Consider the following 19,796-nt stretch of genomic DNA (forward strand, 5'->3'; position numbering starts at 1 on the left):
GAAAAGTAGTACTGTAAATCTTTTAGACAAACTGTTAACTTGATTTTGCTATTCAGAGCTTACATAACAGCAGACAGATGTTTATATTTGCCTCCTTGAGCACCGTAGCTCAGCTCAATGTGTTGGACAACAGGTTATATTTTTCTGAACTGGTTTTCTTTGGTGCAGTCTGTAGTGTCATTTTTCACTCGGTCAGTTTCCTGGTCTGAATTCTAGGAACTGTTTTTTTTTTTTTAAGCATTATCTGCCCTCTAAATTTGCCAGATTGCCTCAGCCGAATTTAGGAAGTAGAAATGGCTGATGATTGTGGGTAAAATTGGATTTGCTGACTGAGTGTCCTTTGTGTGGATTAGTCTTGTCTACAGTACATCTTATGCAGTGCAGTTTCATGCTGTTTAACAGGGGCTTCAAGTTCATGTTGTGTGAGTTCTGTTGTTCTGCAGGCTTCATGCGAGCGGGGATGGTGAGGAGGAGGAAGTGAAGTCTCGGCTTATGCTGTGAATCAGAATGATTCTGCATTTGGTGACTGTACACCAGGGTTGCAATAATGACTGATGCATTTGAGTTGGTTTTCTTTATTGCGACAAACACTTCAGGTCATTGTGTCACTCGAGATGACTTCGTCTGCACCTGTCACAAAAACATGGATCAACAACACTGTCATTTTGTTCCTTATATTTTTGTAGCATAATGATGTAAGAAATATTCTACATGTGCGTTCTGTGAAGGAACTTTTTTTTTTTTTGTCCTTTTCCAAAAGTCATTGAAAGACAAGAAACCTGACACATCATGTATTATGTTGCAGTAATAGCCTACCAAGTTATTGAGTTTCTCAGTTATACCATATTTACCTACCACACATTCATATTTTGACTAAGACATATTTTTATATAGGTTTTAAACTTTATATCTTTTGTCATATTTTTTGCCTTCTTTTTGTAATAAAAAACATAAACAAACAAGTTATTTATTTTTGAATTGTAATAATACTATTATTACTGTTTTTTTTTACTCAAATAATTGCAGCCTAATTGCATAAGAGACTTCTTTCAAATATATTAATAAAATCGCACCGGAGTTATTTCAGTAAGTTTGTCAAATTATATAATTTAAATGTAGTGACATTAAATATCTGATATATCAAATGTTATATAGTGCCATTGTCATGTTATGGGTTATGAAAAAAGTAAAATAATAATAACAGTAAAGCCTATTCTGTATAAAAAGCTGAATTTGTGTTCTGTGGAGAAACAAATGTTAGTGTTTTTTCCAAAAGATATTAAAAGACACATGCAATCTGACACATCATGTAGATCTATGTTAAAGGGATAGTTCACCCAAAAAGGAAAATTCTGTCATAAGTTTCTCACCCTCATGTCGTTCCAGACCTGTAAGACTTTCGTTCGTCTTCAGAAAAAATTGAAGTTCTTTTTGATGAAATCTGAGAGCTTTCTGTATCACTAACACATATTAGATACACTAATATGTGTTAGTGTAAACACATATTGCTACGCAACTACCACTTTCAAGCCCCAGAAAGGTAGTAAAGACATCATTAAAGTAATCCATGCGACTCCAGTGATTTAACCTCAATTTTATGAAGTGAAACGACTGCTTTGCGCCAAAAAAACATAATTTATCACTTTTATTTACAAAATTGAATCTCCCAACACGTGTTCACGCATCAACGTCTGCTCTCGTGTCAACACAACACACACACGTGGTGCTCTTGTGAACGCGCATTGGAGATTAATATTCTGTAAATAAAGTGGTAAATGAACGAAGTCTTACGGGTTTGGAATGACACGAGGGTGAATAATTAACGACAGAATTTTCATTTTTAGGTGAACCAATCCTTTAAGTTATCGAGTTACACAGTTATACAGTATTTACTCACCACACATTCATTTTATCGAGTTTTATAATTTAAACTTTATACCTTGTCATATTTTTTTTTTTTTTTTTTGTCATGAAAAAATTTACATGGAAAGTAATTTTTTTACTCAATTAATTACTTAATTTTGGACCCTGTGTTCGTCTGCATTGGTACGTAGAACAAAAAATGAAAAATATGTGAAATCTTCACATTTTAAAATGGTTAAAGGTGTTGTTTATTACAAAAGCATTTTAGCATGTGGACAGTCCTACATTGTATTCTGTCTGCATGCTAAAACCCTTCAGAGGAAGTCATGTCTCTAAGTTAATCTCCAACGCTGCAAAAAAAAATCTCTAGTTGACCGCACCAGTTGACTAGCAGTTGTTGGATTGACTTGTTAACCACTCTGACCCATTCCTGCGGCACAGACAACCACAATATTTTGGCGTCCCATAGAGAAGTGTAGGCCGACGCAGACGCTACACATGCATCTGTGTGTCCGACCACATCTGCTAATTGTTACTTGACTGCCTCTTTCTCTTCAGAGACAAGAAATGCTGTCTTTAAAAAATGCTTGTTACTGTGTAGACAGATGAGGGAGAGGATGTTGTGAATAATCCAGTTAAATAAATAACCCTATTTATTTATGAGATTTACATTACGTTTATATTTCATTAATTACAGATGAAAACAGGACATCACTCGCTGAATTAAACATGCAATGGAATGAGGTCATGTGACAATGTTTCTCATGAACTTTTTTTTTTTTTTTTTTTAGCAGTAGGCAGAATGCAGGGTTGGTTTTTTAATTTTGGTTTTATTTTATTTTCAGTTAAATTTAATTTCTGTTAGTTTTCATTCTGTAACTATTAGTTTTTAGGAAAGTTTTGTATCATATACTATACCTACCGTTTTAAAGTTTGGGGTCAGTAAAATTTGTTTTTGAAAGAAATGAATACTTTTATTCAGCAAGGATGCATTAAACTTATCAGAAGTGACAGTAAATACATCAGCTTTACTTTTAAAATATATATTTAAAAAATATTAAAAATAGAACATTTTAAATTATAATAATGTTTCACAATACTGACACCAAACCTTTGTTAGTATATATTAAGCTATTTCAATCATTTTATATCAAATGATCTCATTTAAATAGTGGCATTAAATATCTGTTATTGCTAGTGTTGTCTGTTGTGTCATTTTTTTTATGTTATGGGTTATGAAATTAATCAAAAAGTAAAATTAATTTCTTGTCATTTTTATTTAGTAAGTTCATACAAAATTTTCAGTTCAGTCAGAGAGAAAAAGTTTCAGTTCTTATAATTATATAAATTTTTTTTTAAACAAAAATGTTTTCTTTGAAGTTTAATTTAATTTGTTTTGGAATTTTTTTTTAGATCACATTAAAAAAAAAGGAAAACTAATTATGCGTTTTGGCGTCATTTACAAGACGACGGCGTTTTGGGGGCCTGATAACACAAACTTTTGAAAACTATACTGTTATCATCTCCGTGTAAACTAAAAAAAACGTGAAAAAAACGTCATGCACATGCGCGTTACATGTTCAGTCTGTATGCGTGTAGTGTTTCTTTCCAAAGTGACATCGCCAACATCTGGCCTGACAGTATTTTTAGTCGTTTTCGTGGATCCGTGTGAACTGGGATCGTTTTGACAGCGCTGTCGTCTGTACTCTACGCGTTTTTTTTTTTTCTTCAGTGCATTGTTGTTGTGTAAACGTGCCCTTAGTTTTTTGTAAATGATAATAGCACCCATCTAAGCTAATTTCATTCTTGCAACTTTGCCGTTGTCTCAGATTTCAGCAGGAAGCACAGCATTCTATTTAAGCACATGTGTGCCTTGCATATTTAGTATGCATCCATTTTCTATATGTTCAATGCACGCATACAATTTGCTCTTTGAGAAGAATCTCTCAATGCAGATGTTTTTTGCCAGCTGAAGTAGATGTCCTGCACTATAGAACAATCTTCTTAGTCCCCTGTTGGTGACATGTAGTGTCTTAGCCGCTGTTTTCCCCCTCAAGCATGTCCCGACCTGCCTCGCTCCCAGCGGTTTTGTCTTTTCTGAGCTGACCATGAAAAGTCTGCATTTAGCACAGCATCTCCAGGACATGATTGTTCGCAGGACAGTTGCATTCGCACACCACAAGTTCGAAAAAATCCAAAAGCAATGATGGGACACATCCTGATTTACTCTTGTTTCTTGATTTTTCCTCAGAACTTGTACCAGAACAGGTTTCTCGGGCTCGCAGCAATGGCCTCTCCATCTCGTGCATCTCATGGCAGGAGGCGATGCAAGGACCCGATCCGGCACAGTTTCAACCCTGAGCAGTTCCCCAACGTGGACTTCCAGAATGGCGTTTCTGAGGAGCTGGCGGCGGCCGTGCTGCGCTCCACCAGCGACACTGACCTCGTGACCTCCCACTGCCGCTCCACCCTCACCGTCAGCACCTCCAGCTACACCATCGGTCAGACGCAGGACATCACCCTCTGCTGGGACATCAAGGAGGAAGTGGACGCGGGCGACTGGATTGGCATGTACCTCATTGGTGAGCGTGTTTCTGTTTGGTCGTGTTTTATCCTGCTGGTTGAATGTTAAGACTCAGATTTAATGAATATTTCATTCAAATGTTTGGAAAATGATACTGATCTCATATGATCCTTCAGAAATCATTCTAGGAGTTTTCACACTTGGTCCTTTTCAGGGGTTTTATCTCGGTTCGCTGGACTTTTGGCCCGTATGTGAACACTCGGGAGGTGGTCTGTCTGAGTATGGTTTGCCTTCAGCTAACGATACGGTTCACTAAAAATGTGCATTGTGAACACAGATCGCTCCAGCTCACTTCACGTTTTTTACATTCACGAACTCTAATATAGTTTGGTCATCAGATGCCATGCCTCCATAGAAATCAGGTATTTATCATGGCTGCTAAGTTTTTACTGTCACTTTTGATCAATTTAATGCATCCTTTCTGAATAAAAGTATGAATTTCTTCAAAAAAATATATTGTACTGACCACAAACGTGTGAATCACAGTGTATTCTTGAAGTTATAGATTCTTCAGAGCTGTGTATTTGGTTTCTGGGGGTTTGGAGCACCAGTACATAGATGGTTTTCTAATGCATATACATGGTTAGAAACAAAAAATGATTTAATGTAAAAGGCCAGAAACATCACAAGCTTTTGAAGCCCATTTCTACCTCAGTAAAATAAAATGACTAGTTTATTTCTCAGAATTTACTACTTTGTTTCTCATATTTGCAACTTTGTAACTCACAGTTTGACTTTGTGTCTTGCAATTGCATCTTCATATCTCACAGTATGACTCATGTTAAACTTTAGTCTTGCAATTACCTTTTTTTACTCTGAGGTGGAAATCAACTTCCATACAAGCTGACTTTGATGTTGTTTAGCATAACATTCACTACTACACTTATGTTTCTTGCATATTCATCATGTTAGAATGATTTCTGAAGGATCATGTGACTCTGAAGACTGGAAAAATGATGCTGAAAATTCAGCTTTGCATCACAGAAATAAATTACATTTTAAAATATATTCAAATAGAAACGATGATTTTAAATTGTAATATTTCACATTATTACTGTTATTACTGCCCCCCCCCCCCCCCCCCCATTTTTGTAAAAAAAAAAAAAAAAATCTAAATTATTCAAATTTTTTACTGGTAGTGTAAGTTATATAAAATTAATTGATTAAAAAAAATCACGTTTTTTGTTTAACAAAAACATGATATATGTGTGATATGTGGTATATTGTATTTCATATAGACAGGGGAAAAATAAAGTGGCTAGAGTAGCTCTGCAGCACAGCAAAAAATAAAAGCAGTCTGTCCCTCAGCTGAAGGCCACACATTTCCTTGTTGACAACTCTGGATGACAACTCTATAATGAGAGCGATATAGTTTTGTCTCATGTGTCTAGTGTTATAAAGGTTCTCTGATGGCCTTTAAAAGCTGGTAATGCTTTTTGGCTTTAATTTGAGTTCAAAAGCTTTCTCGTCTTTTAGAACTACCATGAATGAATAATCAAAAGATGTGAACTTCCTGTATGCCGTAATTGTGAAGAATAAGATACGAGGCTTTTCTTTTCTCTTTATCTTAGATGAGGTTCTTTCTGAGAATTTTCTGGACTACAAAAACAGAGGTGTGAATGGCTCCCACAAAGGTCAGATCGTCTGGAAGATCGAGGCCAACTCCTACTTCGTAGAACGTATGTGCAGTTCTAATTGCACATTGCAAAACATTCTTATTAAATGATGCAGCATTATAGACACTTATTTCTCACAAACAGGATGCCATTCGCTAATATTTGCTCGTGGCTGTAACTGTTCGTTTGGCTGCTATAGTAACAGACACACCAATACAAACCACTTCCATACAAACAAAATGTTCAAAGATGTTTCAAGTCAAGAAGTGTGAAGATAAATCGTTCAGGTGTGACACTCTCATTTCGCAGCACTCAAAAATACATTTAGTTTTAATATTATTTAATATAGTGTGTCTCATGAAAAGTTGTGTGCCTTGTATTAATATAAAGCACAAGCCTCAGTTGTTTTGAGGGTTTTGTTAGGCTATGCTGTCTCTGCTTGACGGTCCTGAAATCATTCTCATGTATTACACTGTGAGGCCATATGGCTTATATGCGGTTTCTTTTTTTCGATTTCTTTTTGGCACTTTTACAGATACAGATACTAGAGAGAAAACACGCCTACATACGGACTCAAACTCACAAAACCAATCAGGTTTAAAATAGATCAGGTTTTTTTTTTTTGTTGACAAATTAGTGATGAAGTGGGGCTTTATGAAATCCCATATTCTGTTTTAATATTTCTCCATTCAGCTTTAATGGATCACTTTAAAATCGAATCAGTCTTTTAAAATGTAGTCAAATCAAAAGAAATGCATTTTTTTTTTTTTTTTTGCAACAGAACACTGCATTCATGGTGTTTTAAAGCAGGTCAGATGTCATATGTGATAATTTTTTAATGTCCTATAACTTAAAATATATTAAAAGTAATATTACATATTATAATATTGTTTAATATTAAAATATAAATTCTGGCCATTATTTGGCAAATTTTTTTTTATTTTTTTTATTTAACCTTTATTTAACCAGGTTATCTCATTGAGATTTAAAACCTCTTTTCCAAGAGAGACCTGGCCAAGATGACAGTGTATTGACAGCGCACAGTAACAAATATAAACAACAAACACACATACATAAACAATCAGCATAAGACTACTTAAAAATACATATTAAAAGCAGTGACAGCAATTTATAGCATCTATAGCCAAATAATGAAATAGCAAGACTTTTATCACAGTATTTTCTGTCCTGTGTCGATGTGTTTCTTAATGTTGAAAGAGGAAGTTGGGGTGGGATATATTAAAGGGCCCATTTTTAAAAAATAAAAATGAACAATAACCACATTCAACTATTTTTACCTTGAACGAAACCAGTGACGAACATTTCCAGATACTTCCTTCGCAACCAAATGATGGTTGGGGGCCTGAAAAAAAGTAAGCAACCAATACACAGACGATGTAAAATTGGCTACTTGCTATTTCTAGCTGGTGACAGCATTTATAATTTACTAGGTGGGCTGGAAACTATTTAGACACCTTCTATAAAGCCTTTACAGGCCCATGTGAACAAGACGCGTTTACTCGCTCTGACCTTTGACGTTTTCTGTGCTTGGCTCTTTTTCAGTGGAGACTAAAATCTGTTTTAAATATTATCATGGAGTGAGCGGAGCCCTGCGGGCCACCACACCGTGCGTGACCGTGAAGAACCCCTCCGCACCGGTGAGCAAATCAAAAAAGAAGGTTTAAATGCCTGTAGTTCAGCAGTGGTGAGTAACATAAGTGTGTAGGGATCAGTCATGTGACCTCCTGATGTGTGGCTCTCTGCGGCGATTCCATTGCATGATATTACAGAGAATGCAGCTGTTTTATCTTGCGTCACATTTCATCAAGAGTTTTTCAAGAGCAGGATAGTCCGTGCCATCTGTTTCTCAGAGGATTAATGCCGCAGATAATCTCAGGTTATCATCTGATGGCTTAATACAGGCCTCCATACCTCCATAAGCACAGAGTGAACCAAACTCTCTTTTTGTTTCTTAAAGGTAAAGTGTGTCATTTACAGGACACACGTGATGTGTTTTTCACCTTAACATTTTATTTCCACGTGTGAAAGGAACACATTTTTACCAACGTAACAAAATTTGTTTTCCCCACACTTAGGTTCACATTACATCAATCATTTTCATTAAAGTGCCCCTATTATGCTATTTTTAAGATTTTGTTTTGGAGGTCTCCTACAATAGGTTTATGTATCAAAGGTCAAAAACACTTTTGTCATTTTATCATAATATATATTGAAGCATCACCCCCTTTCCAGGCCTCAACTACAACTACAGTGTTTGAGGGCGGGTCGTTGTCTGCAGGCAGCCAATGAAGACCATAGGCCGGCATTATGCAAATTTGTTACAAATGTTAGTTCAGAATTGGTTCTTTCTTTTGGGAGACAATAACTCTATTTATCATGCACTTTGAACTCTAAAACATTGCAGACTTTATACTTTCACAAACAGTTATTTTACGCACTGCATGAAAGGTAATATTCAGAAAACAAAAGCATAATAGGTGCACTCTGAACATTTTTATTTTTGATCATTGAGTTTCAGAGTACTAAAGACTGAATCATCCTTGATATCTTTCTCTTTTCCTGTCAGTTTCTGTCGCACCGAATGTCCGCATCTGCTTGCGGCTTTTTGAGTTTTCTGCCAAATGAATGTGTGAAGAACAGATTTAAACGCTTTGGTGTTAGTTTCTATTGTTGAGAATGGCTGTGATGTAAGAATGGTAACGTCTGACCTAGAAGAGTCAAGTCAAAAAGACAAATGTTTTTCAAAAGAAAATCTCAATTGCTATGGCACATTTTTAAACCTTCGTGAAAGGTTCTCTTTTTTTTATTGTTGCAATGAGGAACAAAAAATTGCAAAAAATTCTGAGAATTGAGATCGTCTCAAATATGATGCTGTGAGACTGTGAGTAATTTACCCAAAAGGCTGTTCTGTCGTAATTTTTTATCAGGATATTGCTGCTGATATTATGCAAAAGGTGTGTAGCTGTTTCCAATGAAATCTGACGCACTGAACTTTCTGCCGTCAGGTGTTTAAGCCGGTGGCCACAGATGACGTACCTCAGAGTCAAGGCAGAAGAAGACTCATCAGCTTCTCTCTGTCAGGTGTGTGTTTCCATAAAAACTGGTATGACCAGACAGTCCATCATTAAGCTTTATCAATATTCATGGGGCTTCTATATTTAGTTTATCCAGGGGATTTCATTATTGATCCAATGCTTGCAGTGTCCTGTAAACAACTATAGGAACATGTTTACCTCAATTACTTGTTTCTTTCCTTACAAAAGACCACTCCTGCAAGGTACATCTTTGTTGAGCAATTTAGGAGATTTTAAGATGCAAATTTGGTCCTGGTCATGTAATGATAAATAAGCATGTTCGATTCTGTTCTAATACTCTGGATTATTCTGTTTTCTTCTTTTCTCTTATTTTGTTCTATTCTGTTCTTTTCTACTTTTTGTTAAATATGATCGTTCTCTTTTTGTAATATTCAGTTCTGTTTTGTTCTATTCTCTTTTCTGTTTAGTTTGTTCTGTTTTATTTATTTTGTTATTCTTATTTGTTCTATTCCATTTTGTTCTTTCGTTTGTTTTGTTCTATGTTTTGTTTTATTCTGTTCTATACTGTTTTGTTCTGTTATCTCTTGTATATTCTTTCTGTTCTCCTCAGTGCCTGTTTTGTTTTGCCATGTTATCTTCTGTTCTATTGTATTCTGCTCAATTCTCTTCTTTTATATGGTGGTCTGTGTTTCTGTTCCTGTTCCTTTTAAAGGAGAACTCCGGTCAATTTTAACATTGAGCTCATTTTTTTGTACATTTGGAGTGCTGTCAGTACAGAGAACAACGACAAAAATCGGTGCTGCCTACAACGTGTTATCCTCTTTTTAAAATTTGCACCCTGTTGACTAAATGGGGCAAGTTTTAAACCTGCTTTTAGCCTCTTAACATCCTTGATGTGTCATTACAAGTGCACAGGTCATGTGAGTGATTCCTTCGGAGTGAACGCGGGTGAATCTGACTGCAGTAGATGTGAAAGATATGAATAAAAATGATGTTTATTCAGCCAGCGCACATACCTGTATTTACATCCTGTTTTCGGTTGAAGTCCACAGTAGTCGATTGTCGAGTTCACGCGCATAGGTGATCACGCGCGTGAACTCGACAATCGACTACTGTGGACTTCGACTGAAAACAGGATGTAAATACAGGTATGTGCGCTGGCTGAATAAACATCATTTTTATTCATATCTTTCACATCTACTGCAGTCAGATTCACCCGTGTTAACTCTGAAGGAATCACTCACATGACCTGTGCACTTGTAATGACACATCAAGGATGTTAAGAGGCTAAAAGCAGGTTTAAAACTTGCCCCATTGAAGTCAACAGGGTGCAAATTTTAAAAAGAGGATAACACGTTGTAGGCAACACCGATTTTTGTCGTTGTTCTCTGTACTGACAGCACTCCAACCCCTGGTTTCACAGACAGGGCTTAAGACTAGTCCTAGACTAAAATGTAAGTCTGAGCTGTTTCCACTGAAATAAACTTGCACTGACTGATCTTAAAAATATATCAGTGCCTTTTTAGTTTTAAGATGCACATCGGTAATGTTTTTTTCTAAGCATGTTTATAAAAATTACTTAAATGTCCTAATTGATCTATGGTCTAATCCTGGCTTAGTCTAAGCCCTGTCTGTGAAACCGGGCCCAAATGTACAAAAAAATTTGCTCAATGTTAAAATTGACTGGAGTTCTCCTTTAATGCAGTTATATTCGGCCTGTTCTGGTCTAAAACACACTGAAAAGGGGTAACGACACTTCTTCTTTTTTTTAAACATTAAACAACATTAAATGTTGTTAAATGTACATTAAAAATTGTCTTTTTATTTGGGCTAGTAAAATTCATTTCAGGCTACCAAAATCTGAAGAGTGCCTGCCCGAAGGGCTACCAGTGATTTTGAAATTTTGCGAGCCCTGATCTTTCAACAAAAGTTGAAACTGTGCCTTGATTACAAAATAATATATAATCCTCAGACGCGAGGCGCTATTAAAATAAACCATCCACTTGTTCCTGACGCTGGGATCCTTCTGAAGTCTGTACAGAGATGCAAACAAGCTGTTTAAACTGGACGTGTCAAAGCGAACGTTCTTTCACTCTTTCATTTGTCTTGTTGTCAGCAGACTTAAGCGCATGGAGTATGTCTGAAACTGAACGTACATCTGTATACTGTATCCAGTGTAGACCGTGTCAGTGTCACATCCAGTGAAGGCAAATGTCAGCCGTTAAGCAACTGAACACCAGGGGGCGGGACCTATGGTGCAATGCTGTATACAATTCGTCAGTGTCTTGCTCTGGAGGCAAGCATATGCACATGTATTTGTCCGTGTGATGTCACAAATCCCACAATATCTAAAACACATCTTTTTTGGAGCTTTGTTTGTAATGAGAAAGACGTTTTATGCTATGAAACTTGCAGGATATTTTAGTATGTCAAAAGTTCAAGGCCAATTTGATTTCTCATGTCATGACCCCTTTAATATCCAGCAATATTATGGCTTTTACTGCACTGACAGTAATCTTGAAAAACAAAACCTGAACTAAATTGATCTGAATAATGGCACGGTTGTCTTCTGCTTTATATGTGATTTTCTTTTTCTTTTTTCAAAACATCAACATTGTTATTGAACTGATTTGAGTTAACACTGAACTGACTAGAGCTGAATAACATCATTCCTGTCTTCACTAGAGGTGCTTATAGCTGAATTGAACTTGCTTCATATTGAATGAACTTTACACAGTTATTGAACTGAATTGAATCAACGCTGATCTGAATTGAGCTGAATGATGACACTATCATCTTGCTACAGCTGCTTTACAGCAGAATTTGAATCTGTCCCATATTTGATGCATCAGGTTTGCATCATTAATTCTGTTACTTTCCTGTTTATCACTGTGAAGCTTCTTTGAAACTATTTCTATTGTATAAAAGTAAAAATAAAGCCGACTTGACTTCTAATTCTAATTCATGTTTCTGTCTTTATGCTGTGGTCAGACTTCCAGGCCACCGGGCTGAAGAAAGGCATGTTTTTTAACCCCGACCCCTACCTGAAGATCGCCATCCACCCCGGCAAGCACAGCATCTTCCCTGCCCTGCCTCACCACGGCCAGGAGAAGAGATCAGGCATCGTCTGCAATACCATTAATCCCGTTTGGCAGAGGGAGGTATGGGAAACAAACAAGCACATACACATTCTAGATTAAACATGCTCATATATAAATCCTTATAAAACAATATCTGGCCCCACTGTTATAATTCACAGACGTTTAACCCAACGCTGCCCTTCTGTGTTTTTGTATTCCACATGGAATTTGTCATGTAAATCCTTCATTCTGCAAATTAACTTGATGCGTCACTGCAGAATCCCAAACACGGCTCACTGTCCTGCTGACTGACGGACCGGATTTAGTTCAAATCTTTTTCTGTTTTCATTAGACAGCATGTCATCTTTGTAGGACTGGGAATTGGGAAACGGTTCTATTTATAAACAAATATGAGAACTGTATGATTTGAGTCACAGACAAAATCATTGGTTTAAAATGGCTCGCTCACTAACAGACCCACTTAGAGAGAATAGAGATACACAGTTAGAACCTTTGTTTAATCAATGGTATATAAACAATGTACACTACCTTTCAAAAGTTTGGGTAGGGTAAAAATATATTTTTTTTTATTGTTTTTGAAAGAAGTCTCTTATGCTCACCAAGGCTGCATTTATTTGATCAAGATACAGTTAAAACTATGTAATATTATTACAGTATTATTATAATGGTTTTCTATTTTAACATCTTTTAAAATGTAATTTATTCCTGTGATCAAAGCTGAATTTTCAGCATCATTACTCCAGTCTTCAGTGTCACACGATCCTTCAGAAATCATTCTAATATGCTGATTTGCTCCTCATTATTATTATTAATGTTGAAAACAGTTGTGCTGCTAAATATTTTTTTGCAAACCAACCATGATTTTCAGGATTCTTTGATGAATAGAAAGTTCATAAGGATGACATTATTTGTCACTTTTGATCATTTTAATACATCCTTGCTAAATAAAATAAAATCGTACTAACCCCAAACTTTTGAACGGTAGTAGCTAGTATATGCAATTAGGATGAATTATTTGGTGCTTTATCAAAAGTATTTAAGAAACCTTAAAATAACCGTAATCTTTAAATGGATTGAGAATCCGAATCGTTAAATTCCTTACAATTCACATCACTACATCTTTTTGGTGCAGATGAGATGAGATCACCTGGATTTGATGGGATTGTTTTCATGTTGTAGAGTGGCTGTTTCTGGATGATATTGTCCTCCGCTAAGTGCTCTTATTAGATTTGTGATGAGTAGAGGAGATCGCCTTACAGCAGAGGATTGAAATAGGTCAAGATATGGGGAATGAATGATGGAGAGCGGGTTTGTTTCCTTACTATCAGTTTTTGAAGAGATTTGAGTGAGGTTAGTGCTGTATCTTTTATAGGTGATCATAATAGCTGAACTTCAGTTCTTAATTATTATAGGTTAAATTAAATTAACCTAAAAACTTAATGTTTAACATTAAAAACTTAATGTTAATGTTTTTGACTAAAAAACTTAGAAGGTCAATAGACATGCTATGTATCAACTGCCCATACAACTTAATATTTTAATATTTGGAGTGCCAATACAGCCAAGCTCCAAATATAAACAAATATTTCTTTTACTTCAGCAACATCCATCTACTGTACGATGATGAATGACTTCTCACATTGCATTCACATTACTTTGTAAAATGCGCAATTGCTTGATACCAACAAGTTTACTTTTTTTCATATTAGGTTACAAGTTCTTCTTGAAATGATTGCAGTCTCTTCCTCTGTGTCTTTGTGTTTCTTTCTCGTAGCGCTTTAATTTTGTGTCTCTGCCCACGGATGTGTTGGAGATTGAGGTGAAGGACAAGTTTGCCAAAAGCCGACCCATCATAAAGCGTTTCTTGGGCAAGCTGTCCATGCCAGTGCAAAGATTACTGGAGAAGCATGCTATCGGGTACGTACTCACAGAAAATCAAACCTAAACTGAACTGAAAAAGAAAATTTGTTATGCTATTGAGTTGAAATACTAATTGCAAGGTGCTTGCTTGTGTTTTTTAATAGTGATCGAGTGGTCAGTTACACTCTGGGTCGGAGGCTTCCAACAGAGCATGTCAGTGGCCAGCTGCAGTTCAGGTTTGAGATTACCTCCTCCATCCACCCAGGTAATTCCAGTTTTTATTCTACCTTTTATTAAACATAATAAGTCCTTAAAAAGTTAGTTCACCAAAAAATGAAAATTAGCCCATGATTTACTCACCCTCAAGCCATCCTAGGTGTATATGACATTCTTCTTTCAGACGCATACAATCAGAGTTATATAAAATAAATTCCTGTCTCTTTCAAGCTAAATAATGGCAGTGAATGGTCGTTTCTGTTTTGAAGTCCATCAAAGTGCATCCATCCATGATTAAAGTGCTCCACACGGGTCTGGGGGGTTAATAAAGGCCTTCTGAAGTTCGTGTAAGAAAAATATTCATATTTAAAACTTTATCGACTAAAATAACTTGCTTCCAGCAGATGGCCGTACGCATCGATTTAAGGTGACCCTTGACCTTGACGCACAACGTAATGACTAACGCGGAAGTGCAGAGGATAGAGCATAACAAAACACCAGTCACAAATTAGAAGTCTAAAACGACAATTTTTAAAGAAAATGTCGGAGGAGCTTGAGTTTGTTGCCCAGCCCTGTTTGTTTGAACCGTGAGGTGAGAGGCGTCTAAACTTACACTACTCCTATAGCCTATATACGTCATACATGCGCCACGGGTTACTCTTGTGGCGTAAGTCGACTTGCGTATGCGTATGGTCATCTGCCGGAAGCTAGTCATTTTAGTCGATAAAGTTTTAAATATGGATATTTTTCTTACACGAACGCATCGCTTCACTTCAGAAGGCCTTTATTAACCCCCCAGAACCGTGTGGATTACTTTTATCATGGATAGATGCACTTTGATGGACTTCAAAACAGAAACGGCCATTCACAAAAAATTTTTTCATGATTCTTTGATGAATATGAAGTTTTAAACAGCATTTATTTTAAACTTTATTTATTTTATAACATTATAAATGTCTTAACTGTCAATTTTGATCAATTGAATGCATCCTTCCTGAATAAAAGTATTCATTGCTGACCCTAAACATTTGAGTGGTAGTTTAGTTAATTATCATAAACCATCATATTATTGGCTTCTAATACTGGTCTAATCAGAACACTCATGATAACATAAAAACGTCATATGCTTGCCAGTATTGTGCATCTTTACTAGACGGTATTGTCATGTATGCATTGTACCATGTAGGTCACAGATTTCTGTCCTCTTCACAGATGATGAGGACATGTCTCTTAGTACAGAGCAGCCAGTGGCAGAAGCTCAAGTCCAACCTCAAGCAGAAGACACCATGAGCTTAGACCAGGAGGCCCCAGAGTTGCCCTTAGATGGAGATGCAGCTTCTGTAGAGATGCCCATGGACGTTGAATCCGGGCAAAACTGTGCAGCTGAGGAAGATGCAATAGAGGAAGAGCCTTTAGAGACAGAGCAGCAGGAGGCAGCTGCCGAGAGCCGCGAACAAATGGAGCACAACGTAGGTGGACCCAACGTAGAAGCAGAAGAGACGGTCCAAGAAGAGGCAGAAACTGATAGTGCCTTTGCCGATGAGCCTGCAGACTCTTCAGGAGCTCCTGCTGGAGTCGAAGAGGAGGCGATCTCGGACCCGCAGCCGGTTTCAGAGGAACCAGAGGTGGATCTAGAGGAAGGCTGCTCGCTCAGGATCAGAACCACACCGAGACGGAAGCCACGACCATGCTCTTTACCCGTGTCTGAGCTGGAGACGGTCATCGCTTCAGCCTGCGGAGAACCCGAGACGCCACGCTCCCATTACATCCGAATCCACCACCTGCTGCACAGCCTGCCATCCACTCAAGCTCAACCAGGAGATGCAGCTGGGCTTGAGCCCGACAGGCCGCAGGGCGTAGAGGAGGAAGAGGAGGAGGAGGAGGAGGAGGAAGAGGGTGCGACTCTTGAGCCTCATTCTTTAACACCCAACGGCCCCCGCAGGACGCTTCCCCGCAGCCGCTCACACGAACGCCTGTCCGACCTCATTCAGATGCTCGACGGAGATGGGCAGCCGCTCGGGGCTGAGGGCCAAACCAGAGTTCAAAGGTCACCAGGGGAAAGCGAATGTGATTTAAGCCCGGTGCCCTGCTGCAGTCATATGGCACATAGGGCCTCGGGCCCCGTGCGGGCGCCGTCTCTAGACAGCGCACGTAGATCGGAGAGCACTGTGTTCTCCTCACAGGATGACGAGGACGAGATGGACAGGGTGAACGGTATTCTGGGATTTGAGGGAGAGATCGGACAAGGCGCTAAGAGCCGGGAGCCGGGGGACGGAAGCTGTCAGTGGGAGGAGGCGCCAGACAGTCACGTCCAGAGCCCGCATGGCATTATGGATAATGGAGAATCACCTGTAGCTGGTCCAAGCAGCAGGAGTGAGTAGACTGGGTTTCCATGCATACAGTAGATCATGTGTTGTGTATGTAGATCTAGGTTTTCCCTTTAGCAGATACTCTAAAGTATCTATGAAGAATGCCCTGGCTTGTGTTTGTGGTATGTTTAGGAGAATGTCCTTTGCCTTGTAACCATCCTGCAGTGAGCCAGCTTCCAGCGCTGCGGCCCGACCCACATCACTATCCCACCATAGACGAGCCGCTGCCCCCAAGTAAGTTCTGTTGTCTCATCACGCATTGTAATGTATTCAATGTACTACAGGTGATTCGCCTATAAATTATACATAGTTATCAAAATAATAATATATATACGTATATATATTAAAGAAATAAATACTTTTATTCAGCTTTTATTATTATACACATTAAATGGATCAAAAGTGACAGTCAATACATTTATAATGTTACAAAAGATTTCTATGAATGCTGTTGTTCTTTCTGTTTATCAATAGATTCATTCCACAGTTTCCAATCCACAGAAATATTAAGCAGCACTACGGTTTTAAACATTGATAATAATAAGAAATGTATTTGAGCACTAAATCAGCATATTAGAATGATTTCTAAAGGATCACTGAAGACTGGAGTTATAATGCTGAAAATTCATTTAAAATTACATTTTAAAATGACATACAATATTACTATTTTTACTGTATTTTTCAGCAAATAAATGCAGCCTTGGTGAGCATAAGAGAAAGAGACTTCTTACAAAAACATAAGGAAATTCAGACACCAACCTTTTTGAATGGTATTGCATGTAACTTTTTTTATATTGCATTGATTTAATTGATTTTTTTTTAATAATAATTTATAAATAAAGATTTTCAAAAACCTAACTTATCACAAATAACATTTTAAATGAATAATATGAGGTCCTATGTCTATTACGAAACATCAGCTACTGTATGAGCAAAATGTTACTTCACAAAAACATCCACTTTAGGTGGTTTATTACACATCATGCTTTATTTATTTGCAGAAAGTAATTGTTTTTTATACATTTTGTTGCCTTTTAAATTGGAAGTTGGATGGAAGTTCAGGTGAAAGTAAATATTGCATCATCAAAACTGTGGAATCCATCCAAATGTGTCACTTTCTTCTGGTTTACCGCCCTTCACTGTATTTCAAAGCCGTAGAGAGTCAAAATACAACCACTTGGACGCAAGCAAACTTTCTAATCAGATATGAGTATTTTCAGTCTCACTCACTAACCCACACTGTGAGATATTCAGCACTGATTACTGTAATGCAGTTACCACTCAAGCAAGTCTGCTTTCAAAGACTTAATTTTCAGGCTGCTGTGTGTGTTTGTGTAGTGTACCCAAAAAATGAGTCAAATCTGAAACATCCTACATTGAGGGGATTTTTGAGGTGTTCTAAATAATGAAGGCACTAAATAATGCTAAATAATACTAATTAAAGTTAAAGTTAAAATATAAAAAAACAAACATTTAAGCAATCAAACTTCAATATTTTTGCCTGGCAGACCAGAATATTGACTTGGGCATGAAATGTGTGTTTGTGTTTTGTTTGGCATGCTCAGACTGGGAGGCCCGTATCGACAGTCACGGTCGTGTTTTCTACGTGGATCACATTAACCGGACCACCACATGGCAACGGCCCACGTCCGCAGCCACGCCGGATGGCCTGCGCAGGTCTGGTTCCGTCCAACAGATGGAGCAGCTCAACAGGAGGTAAACAGCTCTGTTTATCAGCTGTTCCTCTTTTAACAGTTTTCTGAGTAAACCAACATTTTACACTTCTAGATACAGATCAATTGGATTGCATTAATGGTGCATCCTGTGATGTCCACATTTTTAATACGAAATGAATAGTTCTGACTCACAGATCTGATTTCTGATTAAATGAGCCACTGTTCTCTATTAATGCACCAACTTGACCCTTGCCTTACCAATAGTAAACAGCCTACATTTAGGCTAATATTACTTGATGAATAATAATTCTTTCATTTCATTATTAAAAATGTATTTATTGCACATTGGTGTCTTTTATCATTAAGCTGTTGTTGCAACAACTGATTTTCTTACTCAGTATTTTTGTCTTGTTTTTCAGTACAGATATCTAAGCATTCTCAAGTTTATTTACTTGACAAAGGAAAATGTTAAATGTTTTTGTTGTTCTGTTCCTCACAGCATCCTTTTAACTGTGGTAAGATCACTGTATTGATCAGCATCAAGTGGTTTATTGCAAGTGGTATATTTAGCACTAAAGGGATGTTGTTGCTGTAGTTAAGAAATGGGCACATAACATAAGTATCTATAGCAACCTCTGTAGTAATTGCATACTTCAAAGCCAGTGACTCATTTTCACACTCTCTTGGGTCAAATGCTGCTTTAAGCACCGACTCTGTCCGGTTCACATGGTATGTGTACAAGTATGTTCACATGGGCTTATAAACATGCACTCTTTTGCCACCTACAGGACAACAATATAGGATGTTGGCAAAAGTGTGTTTCAGGTCATGTTTTCACAAAGAATGTAATTAAAGGCTGTTTATTTAAGAGTCCACAAGCAGTGGATGACAGATTTAGATTATTCTTAAAGCTTTACTGTACAATTAAGCACCATAAGGGATATATGTGAGGGTATGCGGGTAGAAATAGCTGTAAATAATTTTTTACTGTACTGCTATTTGTGACTATAACAATACTCTTGTACACTCGTCAGGTATCAGACCATCCAGAGGACGATGGCCACAGAAAGGAGAGACGAGGAGTCAGGCAGCCCCCGCAATGAGAGAACAGCCAACACTGAAACGGACTCGCCTCCACAAACAACCGGTAACTTCATAAACATTCAATTCTATTCAATTCACATTTATTTGTTTAGCTCTTTTCACAATTAATATTGTTTCAAAGCAGCTTTACAGTAATCTGTTATCAGAGGTGACTCAAATGAATGTCTAAATGTCAAAAGTGTACAGTTCTAATATATTACAAATCATGCAGTTAGCTAATATGATGTATTCATCTAGGCAGAAACAATGATCTCATTAAAGCAATTATTACAAGTTGTGATCATAATGATTACAACATATAGAAAATTTGGCAGTGGTGCATGTTGATTCAGAGTTGGCGTCATCTGAAGT

General features: G+C 37.3%; 1 protein-coding gene across 9 annotated transcripts in view; it reads left to right on the plus strand.

Annotated features, from left to right (window-relative positions):
* The window catches only part of hecw1b (HECT, C2 and WW domain containing E3 ubiquitin protein ligase 1b), a 37,342-nt gene that overhangs the window by 4,576 nt on the left and 12,970 nt on the right, over positions 1 to 19,796 (plus strand). For 3 of the 9 annotated variants that reach the window (XM_084411992.1, XM_084411993.1, XM_084411988.1), the window contains 12 exons: positions 4,115 to 4,445; positions 6,019 to 6,126; positions 7,377 to 7,436; positions 7,627 to 7,721; positions 9,090 to 9,165; positions 12,111 to 12,280; positions 13,995 to 14,137; positions 14,245 to 14,345; positions 15,509 to 16,669; positions 16,798 to 16,899; positions 18,231 to 18,381; positions 19,376 to 19,488. In XM_084411992.1, coding sequence (XP_084268118.1) covers positions 4,151 to 4,445; positions 6,019 to 6,126; positions 7,377 to 7,436; positions 7,627 to 7,721; positions 9,090 to 9,165; positions 12,111 to 12,280; positions 13,995 to 14,137; positions 14,245 to 14,345; positions 15,509 to 16,669; positions 16,798 to 16,899; positions 18,231 to 18,381; positions 19,376 to 19,488 — 2,575 coding nt within the window. In that variant the 5' untranslated portion in view covers positions 4,115 to 4,150. Of the gene's footprint in view, positions 1 to 1,566; positions 4,446 to 6,018; positions 6,127 to 7,376; positions 7,437 to 7,626; positions 7,722 to 9,089; positions 9,166 to 12,110; positions 12,281 to 13,994; positions 14,138 to 14,244; positions 14,346 to 15,508; positions 16,670 to 16,797; positions 16,900 to 18,230; positions 18,382 to 19,375; positions 19,489 to 19,796 lie in introns of those variants that run through there. The other 6 variants (XM_084411987.1, XM_084411989.1, XM_084411991.1 and 3 more) reach the window with 6 other exon arrangements.

This window comes from Rutilus rutilus (assembly GCF_951802725.1).
Source record: "Rutilus rutilus genome assembly, chromosome: 6".
In the NCBI taxonomy this organism is placed as follows: domain Eukaryota; kingdom Metazoa; phylum Chordata; class Actinopteri; order Cypriniformes; family Leuciscidae; genus Rutilus; species Rutilus rutilus.